The sequence below is a fragment of the Gavialis gangeticus genome, unplaced genomic scaffold (genome assembly GCF_001723915.1).
Source record: "Gavialis gangeticus isolate Ggan-Ray unplaced genomic scaffold, GavGan_comp1, whole genome shotgun sequence".
In the NCBI taxonomy this organism is placed as follows: Eukaryota; Metazoa; Chordata; order Crocodylia; family Gavialidae; genus Gavialis; species Gavialis gangeticus.
Genome location: NW_017728995.1, coordinates 6,719,421 through 6,730,199, shown reverse-complemented (window position 1 = coordinate 6,730,199; position 10,779 = coordinate 6,719,421). Strand labels below are relative to the sequence as shown.

General features: G+C 42.3%; 1 protein-coding gene across 3 annotated transcripts in view; it reads left to right on the top strand.

Annotated features, from left to right (window-relative positions):
• Window positions 1–9,144, top strand: part of VEPH1 (ventricular zone expressed PH domain containing 1) — a 248,560-nt gene extending 239,416 nt beyond the window's left edge. For 2 of the 3 annotated variants that reach the window (XM_019503200.1, XM_019503194.1), the window contains 2 exons: window positions 6,787–7,089; window positions 7,639–9,144. In XM_019503200.1, coding sequence (XP_019358745.1) covers window positions 6,787–7,023 — 237 coding nt within the window. In that variant the 3' untranslated portion in view covers window positions 7,024–7,089; window positions 7,639–9,144. The remainder of the gene's footprint in view (window positions 1–6,786; window positions 7,090–7,638) is intronic. The other variant, XM_019503193.1, reaches the window with a different exon arrangement.
• The last annotated feature ends 1,635 nt before the right edge of the window (window positions 9,145–10,779 follow it).

The following is a 10,779-nucleotide window of genomic DNA, read 5'->3' as shown; positions in this document are numbered from 1 at the left end:
AAACTCGCTATTTCACTCTTGCTGGCAACCAGCTTCTCTTTCGCAAAGGAAAATCTGTAAGTTAAAGGGAAATCAATTTGGTATGTTCATTTTTTTACCCAACACCACCATCTCTTTGGCTTCTTAAGACTACACTTATTCCTTATTTACCTTTCACCACATTGTTAACTTTAGCTATGGGTTTGCTAAGTGAAGATATAAGCAATTGGAATTTTACGTCTTTCCCACGGAGACAAAGGCTGAGATTTTTCAGATGCACTCAAGATTGGCCTGACTACTCTTGTTGAAGTCATTGGCAACTGCTTCTGACAAATGCTTTAGAAAATCCCACTCTAAACACTGACTCCAATCCTGCCCTCTGAAACAAGGATGCAGCTTCCATTGACGAATGCCTCACGTAACAGGGGCACAATTTGGCACATCAGCTTCTATAATCCCTTTGAGACCCACTAATCAATGACCTGTAAGAGTGCAGTCCCTCCAAGGGTCACATTTTAATTAAATTAGTGGAAGACTATTGCTTCACTATTCCTTCATAAGGAACTGAATCAAATTAAAAATTGCCTTTCAGTTTTAGCTAGGAAATCTTTATTTTGTTGAGCAAGGAAATTTAAGGATAAGTAAACATTTAAATTCTGTACAGGTCTGGCTATTAAAAAACATGGAGGATGACAGCAACAAAGAATTCATCATAGTCAAGTATTTTTTGAGTGCTAGACTTTAAAGGGGTATAATTATTAAAGAGAAGGTACTCAGCACATTTTGAAAAAACAGCTTAATTAATATGTCTCACAAAATAACTATTTGCTTTTGTTTTTGCAAAAAAAATTGGTCCACTTTTCATGCTTAACATCAATAAACAGCATTATAATAATCATGAGATAGGAAATATGAAGCATTGCTCAAAATGAGATAGCAATGCAAAGAGGGCTAAATCTATTCTCCTCTCTATCAGTGAATAGACTCAGAGTAACCACCCTGATATTTTTGTGGAGTCACCTGGGATATATAGAGTATATAACTCAGAGAAAAAATTGATATGGGGTAGCAAATATTGCAAAACTAACTTCAGCCTTTTGTACTTACTGCTTCACAAAGTCATCAGAAACTTGCTTTTTTAGCCCTTGACAATAAAAATTACCAAAAACCATGTAAAATTGCCTTTTTGTTTAATGTCAGGAACCCTGTCAGAGATGATATACAGCAGCTTGTTATCAGTGGTTGGCTGAAAATTTGGCCCTAAAGCTTAATTTTTTCGTTAAATAGACCAGTGGTCTCCAAAGTGGGGTGTGTGCACCCCAGGGGGTGTGCAAGACAATCCTTTGGGGTGCGGGAAGAAAATATTAGAACTTCTATTTATATTTGTTTTTTTATCTAAAAAATAAGAAAGAAATTAAGCTTTACTAATATTTAATATACAGATTGACACTGGCACCCTCACTCGGTCCGTATGTCAGATGGTCACGTGTCACGTATGGTATGCGAGGTATCCTGAGGGAAGAGTGGAAGTTCCACAACGCGGAGGGGTTGACAGTGGCGCCCTCAGTGGTGCCCCCAATAAATATACATATATTGGGGGTGCGTGCTCAAAAATTTTTAACTGATGGGGGTGTGCGGTCAAAAAAGTTTGGAGACCACTGAAATAGACATTATCTTCATAGAAGTAAAGACAAACACTTCAAGCTTCTAAAAGGATTGCCTAGATCTCCTTCTTTTATGGAGGTAATAGGGTTACAATGAAATCAGCCTTTTAATGGGACTGCAAAGTCCTTCAGAAAGCAAGGAATTCATAAAATGGCATCTTCCTGCTCTTCTGGTGATTTTTCTCATGTGTCTATTACATTTTCAAAGACAATTTAAGTACATATTTATGAACAATCCATTTTACTGTCTGCAGTATGCAGACGTTTACTTTTTAAATGTTTGTCAGAACACTGGTACACTTTCTACTATTTTTCTAACAACTTTCTAGCAACTTTCTAACGTGTTATAAAGCATGTATTTGATATAATGGAAAATAATTAGCTCCCTGACCATAGCAAGGTATAAGGCACATCAGAATAGCTCCGTTCCCCTTGGGATGTGATTATTGCATGACAGTTATCCCCATAGACTTGTTTCACTGGTGGTCTCTTTTGTTAATGCACAAAATGTATGTTGTTTGGCAGACAGGCAAAGCTAGCATATCAGATTGTTAAGTGGCATCTTTTGCTCAGCTGTATCATTCATGCAGATTAATATACCTCTTTTTAACTGGTTAAATCAAGACTTCTGAGCTGTTTTAAAACTGAATGCAATATATTGAATGTTTATTCAGAGGAGCAGGCAGGTTTTCAGCTACCTGAAGACAGGTAGGCACATGCAGGTATACATATTTGTTAAATATTCATGTTGTATTCTGTTACTTGTACACTTTTTTTGCTGAAATTAGAGCCAACCAAAGTTACTGGCATGAGATTTCTGTAGACTCAAGTCCTCTCTATAACCCCAGCTTGAGTACAGCATAAGAACAAGAGTAAATGCTTACTTGGGCTGCTGCACCAACGTGCCTCAAATCTGTTCTGGAGAGGCTGCTCCTAGAGAGAAGCTAGGTGCTACAGGCTTGCATATATATTCCTTTGCTTCAAGGGTGCCTATTAGTAATGACTATAACATTTTTATTAATAGTAGTTGTAGGCAAATAGAATAACTGGCTGAGTACCATGTTAAGGGGGCAGATATTTCAGAAAGTGTTTGATTCTTATGCACCTAAAAACAGCGTTGGAGATGAAGATTTACAAGTCTCATGGGAGTGTTTCAGACAAATGGTGTCTGAATTGGGAATCTCACATCTAAATTTAGCAGATGCTGATAATAGCCTCCAGTTGAAAGGATGTCAGTGGGTGCATGTATGCTGTGGGAGCACGGCTGCCTAGCTATAAGCCAGCTCACCTCCTTTTCCTACAGAGCAGAGCAGAGCAGAGCAGAGCAGAAAAGAGCAGAGACCAAGGGCACCCAGTGATATTTAACTATTTACAGGTTTAATGATACAACATAATAAAAAACTTATAACCATGAATTTACATACATCTATCTATCTATACAAATGTTATTTACAGATAGAGGTTTACACAGGCAATAGCTCTTTTTAACCCTGAACTCAGGCACATGACTAATCCTCTGTGGCCTTATGATTAGTTTGCAGCCCCTGCCCCCTCAACAGGGCCCTTCAGGCAGCAGACAAAGTGGCACTCAATGATAAAACACAGGTTAATCAACAAATCAATGACAGGAAGATCTAGCAGTGATGGGGCAATAACTGAACATACACAATAAGGTTACATTAAATGAGATACACATATATACATATACAGATAACCCATACAGTGAGTTCAGATATAGAACAGCTTACAATCTTTCCCTAATATAACAATAAGGACCCAGGGTTACAACAAGAATCCCAACAACATAAGGAACCAAACCACAGCAATGGCACAGCAGCTGTGCCCAAAGAAGAAATGGCACCCAGGGAAGGATCCTGTTACCTAAAAGAACATCATTACCCTCTCCTATGTCACTGAACTAGGAAGGGCCCATAACCATGAAAACCACCCTTAACAAACAGGGCCCCTAGACTCCTCTCTAAGCCCAAAGGTGAATTGTCCTCTCTCCTCAGGGCTTCTTATTGATCACCTAAAGTGGGGAAGGTCTCTACTCCCTGTGGGAATCTCTTCCCAGGTAACTCTCGACTCCCAGCAGCTTTTGGAGGGTTGGGCTTGTCTCTATCTGTGGGTTGGAGGTGGGTTGTCCTCCCTCACTGGGGTGCTTGACCCATCCGGTCACCACTCACAGCAGGAAGGCCCTAGCTGCCTCATGCAGCCATGAGGTCTGTCACCCCTCTCTCAGCCCCGTGCACTGCCCTGTGCACCAAAGGGGCACGTGCCTCATGCAGGGACAGGGACCCGCACTTCCTCATGCAGCCTTCAGCATCCTGTCAGCTCCTGTCAGCTCTCAGCCCTGTGCACCACCCTGTGCTCTGAAGGGGCACCTGCCTAGGACAGGAATGGGAACCCATGCCACTTTGTACAGTCGCAGCATCCCGTCAGCAATATGGCCCTGTGCATCAATCCATGCACCGATGGCCTGGCTCCTGCCTCATGCAGGGTAGGGTATCCACACTGCCTCATGCAGCCTCTGTGGTCCTTGTCTGCTCTACCAGCCCTGTTCACCAGTTTGTGCACCATGGGACCTCTGCCGCTCACAGAATCGGGGACCTGAGCTGCCTCGTGCAGTCCTGGAGTCCCATCAGATCCTGTACACCAATCCGGGCACTGAGGGCTTGTGCAGAGTTGGGGTCCCATGCTGCCTTGTGCAGCCACAGCAGTCCCTTTGGCTCCGCAAGCCCTGTGCAGCAATTCATGCACCGAGAGCTCCTGCTTCGTGCAGGGTTTGGGACTCATGCTGCCTTGTGCAATTGCTGAGGTCCCATCCACTCCTGAGCCCTCCTTGCACCGATCTGTGCACTGACACTGCAGCTCTCTGCACGGCGGGGCTGGGACACAATGGCTTGCTGCTCCCCATTCGGCAGAGGCATCTTCTGGGCGCTTCTGGGGCAATTGCTCTGCCCCATTGGTCCGCTCTACCAACTCTTCTCAAGCCCTATCTTTGTTGTCCCTTGCCAAAAGCTGCTCATGTGCTTGGCATGCAGGCTTTTATTCCCTCTGGAGGCCCCACCCCAGATTGGGAATGGACCAATGAGGAAGCCTGAGGGATTAGTTCCCTCTCAGGTCCTCTCTGCACTTCACCACTGGGTCAGACTGGGGCTGCCTTCCTTCTGCCTTCCCCTGATTGGTGAGGAAGGAAAAATTACCTCTACCAATGGAACCTGAGCCCTTCGGACTTAAGCTAACAACTGGACAGCCTGCCACACACATCATGAACCAAAGAAATATTGGATAGAGATGCTGATGCTGATGTCCCAGCCATGCAGCAGGCAGTTCCCCAGGGGGAGGGTGCAGTGTCCCAGCCCTGGCCAGGAAACAGCTGTCTCCTGGCCCAGTGCTCCCTGCCAGTCCCTGGGCTAGCACCTATGGGGAACCTAGAGCTCCCCCTGGTGGCAGGTAGCAGGGGCTCATTGCAGGGACCCAGGACACAGAAGCAGATTTGCTGCTATTAGCAGATTTGCTGCAAATCTGCTCCCACATCTCTGCATGTGTAAATGCCTGCCCGGGAGCGTTTACTTGCAAATGGTTTACTCTGAAGTAAACTGGTCCTGGATCAAATGCATGTGTAGACACACCCTGCCAGATGTAATTTTACAGCATCTTGCATGGAACCCCTGCAATGGGAGCAGACAACATTAATAGGTTTATCTTTTTGCTTAACATTTGTGGAAAACACCAGTGTGGTTCCAACTCCTGGAGAAATTGGATGAACACAAGCACCTGCAGAGAGACACACACACACACACACACACACACACACACACACACACACACACACACACACGTTTTAGACATGGATGTCTGAGTAAATGATCAGCTCATGGGAAATGATTGGTGTCTGGGATTCTTAAAATAGAAATGAACATCAGCAATAGGGAGTGAGCTGCCATTGTGAGGACTGATTTACACATATGATTTGACATGCTACCAGTGAAAAATGTATACACCATTATTTTGTCTTTTTATTTAAAATAAATGTTTAGATTTGAATGCAAAATAACATAAAATCAATATTTAGCATAAGCCAAACAATTGAAAATAAGAAAAAATAAAGATTTAAAAGATACCATCACAACCTGGCATCCTGTGGGGTCCACTGCTACAGGACCTCCACCCCTGGATTTCCATTGAGTCATTGAGACTTCTGGGATCAGGTCATGAGAAGGATCACTGCATCAGCTTACAATGGGGTAAACACTGGTGAGCTGCACTGTCATAGGTTATACCTAGTTCAATCAACATTTTGTATTTGTGTCCTGCTACATCTGGTGTTTGTGTTAGTTATTTGAACTGGAAGATGTTTGTGTGGTTTAGAACTAAAATTTCGGCCCCAAACCCCTGGCATTGTTAAACAAGGACTGGTATTATGTGGATGTTTTGATTTTTACCTCACTACAGATTTAAAAATATAAACCAAACACAAAAGAAGTATTGTGAAATAGCCAGCTGGCTGTTCCTGGATTATTCCTGTAGGCTTGTCACTACCCTTTTCCCCTTTAAAATGAACTATGCTAACACTATTTGCTCTGTGCAATCAATTATATGGCCAGCGGGTGAAAGGGAGGCAAAGGAAAGCCAAAACCTGAAAGGCATGAACATACTGTTTGCCACATCCTGGAACTCCATGAAAACCATGGTATGCCCCATCCACAAAAATGTGCCTCAGGTACCAAAATCTTACTTCCCTCACCAACCAGAGTTCACGCCCAGTGTAAATGGGAGCCTGTAATGGAAACAGTAACTTGTTTGTATTAGACATGGTCTGAGTTTCCAAGATAGAACATGAACTTCCCTAAAGTTCAAGAGTACTCAGGCCTAATGATGGTTTGCATCCTCTAAACAGCACTGAAAAATGCAGGTTTGGTTTTCAGTGCAGAACTTGAATAGATTTTATGGATGAATCTACTGAATTTCTGTGGGACTAGAGTATCAAACTCAGTCTGACTCAATTGAAAATGAGCTCACCAACATGAGTAAGGATGGCACAGTCTAACCTATGAACCCAAGCTGTTTTGTAAGATCAGTAAAAGTTTACCCTTTGAACTTATTTCTGTTCTCCCCCACACCTCCTTCTATATTCCAGAAAGACGATCCAGATGACTGCCCTATTGAACTCAGCAAGGTACAGAGTGTAAAGGTGGTGGCCAAAAAGCGCAGGGATCGCAGCCTTCCTCGAGCCTTTGAAATCTTCACTGACAATAAAACGTATGTTTTCAAGGCCAAAGATGAGAAAAATGCTGAAGAGTGGCTTCAGTGCATCAATGTAGCTGTCGCACAAGCTAAAGAAAGGGAAAGCAGAGAAGCAACGACTTATCTGTAAGACTGTTGGTGTATCTAATGCTGAACTTTCATGCCGGCATTTGAAAAGCAAAAATTCTTCATCCTAGTTTCATAGATTAAGGGTTGGAAGGGACCTAGTAGATCTTCTAGCCCGACCCCCCGCCAGGGCGGGAGAACAACAAAACCCCAAAACAAAAAACGGGACTCAAATGAGTCCAGCCAGGTAGGCATCCAGCCTCTTCTTAAAGACCCCCAGGGTAGGGGCCAGCACCACTTCCCTTGGAAGTTGGTTCCAGCTCCTAGCCGCCCTAACTGTGAAGTAGTTTTTGCGGATGTCCAATCTATACCTCCTCTCCATCAACTTGTGCCCATTACTCCTTGTTATGCCAGCGGGCGCTAGGGGAAACAGCGTCTCCCCCAAACCCTTCTGGTCCCCCCTAGTGAGTTTATAGACGGTCACCAGGTCCCCCCTCAGCCTTCTCTTGTGGAGGCTGAATAGGTTCAGGTCCCGCAGTCTCTCACTGTAGGGTCTGCCCTGTTGTCCCCGGATCATGCGGGTGGCCCTCCTCTGGACCCTCTCCATGTTGTCCACATCCCTCTTGAAATGGGGTGCACAGAACTGGACACAATACTCCAGCTGTGGCCTGACCAGCAGTTTAATACAGAACTGAACAAAGTGTTAAGAACAAACCTAGGTCCCAGTTCTGCAGCCCTTACTCATCGGAGTAGTCTCTGGTATCGGTGGTGTTGATGGTTCTGGGAGCACTTACTGCAAAGGCTGCAGAATTGGGCCCCTGTGCAATTACTGTTGGCAACAGATGGCTCAGAGCAACCCATGAGAATCCAAATCCTGAGAAGTGAACATCTTTCCAAAGGCAAGTGATATCAGCTGGCAAGAAAGGTTCCTCTGGACATGGATGGAAATGATATAACTACTTGCACATTTGTTAGCATATGAAGAACTACACACACACACACACACACACACACACAGGAATGCAGAAGTAGCTGGGTAACATCTTTCCTCATGTGCACATTTACATTTTTTCTCCCTCTGTTTCAAATGCAGCCAATTTAGAATATTAACCTCTGCTCAAAGTAAAGCAGTTATGTAATAAAATGTAGTGTTCAAAGCTCTTTCTGACTTTATCTTTTCAAAGTGATCCAACACAGACTAAAATATCCATGTGCATATAGTGCTATTGTTAGTGTATTTCATTTTATCCTTTTGTCAAAATGGATAAACAACTTTCAAATCTATTCCAGACAATAACATTTGCAAACTATCCACTATTTTTATGTGCTGTCATTTGTATGATCAAAAACCAACCACGGCTACATTTTGCTGCCTTTTCTCTCTCTTTCTTCATTTTTAAAATCTCTACATGTAAAATAATGTATTTTTTTCTTGCTGCACTATCCACCTCTATGAAAGTTAACTGTCTCTTTTATTATTTGAGTCTGTCAAAAAATGTCAAGGTCAAAGCCGTTCCCTTGTTTGCAGGATCTGAAAGTGGAACAATTTAAAGGTTGTTTTTAAAATTCCTTCCCTAAATATTTTTTAAATGTTTGAAATTAAAAAAAAAAATTCTCTTCCCCTACATTTTTCCCATATTGCCACTCAATGCAATCAAGTGATGGATGTTTCTCCATTTAAAAAACATTATTTTTCTTTCTTCACTTTTCAAAACTTCTCCAAATTTGGAAAGTTTACAGAATTGCATTTTTCCTTTTACCACCCTAGAATTTTTTCCCAAGGTTGGAGGAGGGTAGAAATGATTCAGAACAACAAAAGGAAAAAGGAAAAATAGCCAAGTAAAATGTGTTTGACAAAGGTCATGCATTCTGTTGTTTTCAGTGGGGAAAAAGAGTATGGAGGAGTGTAAAGAAATTAACTTTCAATTGTGACTAACAGCTAGAAAGTCATGAATGATTTTTTCCATATACATTTCTTTCATAAAAGTTTTAATTTCCGAAAAGAACATTTGTCTCAAGAAAATATATTAATCTGACAAATTTGAATTGTTATTTTTCTCCAAGATGGAGGTATAAAGTGTCCATAGTAAAGATTTTAACGTTTTCCTGCTAATACGTGTACTTAACCAAACTAGAAAGTAAATAATGTGAAAAATAAATTTAGATTGAAATACACTGAGCAATATTTACCCATGCTGCATTTTCATTAACAACAGTAGAGTTGCACAAGGTATGGCTTGCTGGGTTAATGTTACTTTCCAAAGGCACTGACATAGGGCAAACAGAAATATTTTCTTTGCAGTGGCTTCAGCAGGTGTTGGCAATGGATAGCCCAGATTCTTTCCACAATGTGCCATGGAGTGCGTCATCCCTAGGAAGTCCAACCAGACAGTGTTGTGAGAAGGGCGTGAGAGAAAGTTGTGCTAGATCAGCTTTATTTCACTTTATTTCACTTGCTCTGACTGTCACAGATGGTATCAGCTGTAAACTGGCACAGAGTATACCGTTCCATGCAAGGTAATAGCCTCTGACAAGGTAGGCTGTTGCTTACAACAGCTCATGTCTCTCTGGACCAGTTTTGTAAACTTATCTGCATCTGTTACCCCTGTGTATAATGCTTTTAAAAGAGACTCTGGTATGGGCAAAAGCTTGAAAATATTACATAAATCTGAATGTATAGCCTGATCTATTACAGAGATGCTGAGGACCCTCAGCTCTTGGCATAAGTAAGAGTGGCATAGGAGGTCAGAAGCTGTAAAAATCAAGCTCTGACTAGTTCAAACTGTTATTCTGTCTGGATTCAAGTCCTCTGACATCTTGGATGAAATGAGCTTTGGTAGCTGTTGGAGTGAGGTTAAAAGTCTGAGTTGGGAACACCAACTGCTTTATCTGTCTGCCTGAATTTTCTGTGCCGGCCAGAATGATTTTTTTCCCCATCCCATTATCATTGCAGCAATGAGTTCAAGGATAAGAAGGCAAAGTGTATCCAAGCAGAGGATATAATATATTCAGGAGGGATCTGACCCACAGAGTGTATTTTATTTTTCTTAACATGAACTTTGCTTTGCTTTTTTTTTTTTTTTTTTTTTTTTTTTTTTTTTTTTTTTTTTTTTTTTTTTTTTTTTTTTTTTTTTTTTTTTTTTTTTTTTTTTTTTTTTTTTTTTTTAATGCTAGTTTTCTGAATGTTGCTGCTATTGAGTGTGTTTAATCAGTTTCTGGGCCAGATTTTTAAAGTAGTCTCTATATGTGTCCTGCAAAATTTGCCTGCATTTACATATGCACAAATCTGCATATAAAAGCAAATATAACATACTTTTGTAGATGGGTGCCCACTCAAAAGCACAAGTTCCTATTTGTGCTTGCACATTTATGGAGCAATACATGGGGCTCCTCATTTATGATTTCCTTTTGCTATTAGCATGACTACCAAGCAGTCCATGCTGAGGTAGTAGATGTGAGGGGGCTGCGGGTGCTTGACCCCCTGGGCGACAGTGACCACTGCCTGCTAGAATTCACCATTCAGCGCAAGGTAGCAAAGGCAAGCAGTCAGGTGGTGGCCCTAGATTTTAGGAGGGCGAACTTCAACGAGCTAAGGAGGATAGTTGGAGAAGCGCTGAAGACTCAGAGGGGAGGGGAGCCGGGTGTCCAAGGGGAGTGGTCGCTCCTTAAGGAGACGATCCTCCAAGCCCAGAGGAAGGTAATCCCCAGGAGGGTCAAAGGGGGCAGGAGAGCATATAAGCCTCCATGGCTCACTAAAAACATCCGGGAATGTCTCCTTGCCAAAAAGGAGGCTTACTCCCAATGGAAAGGAGGGGTCATC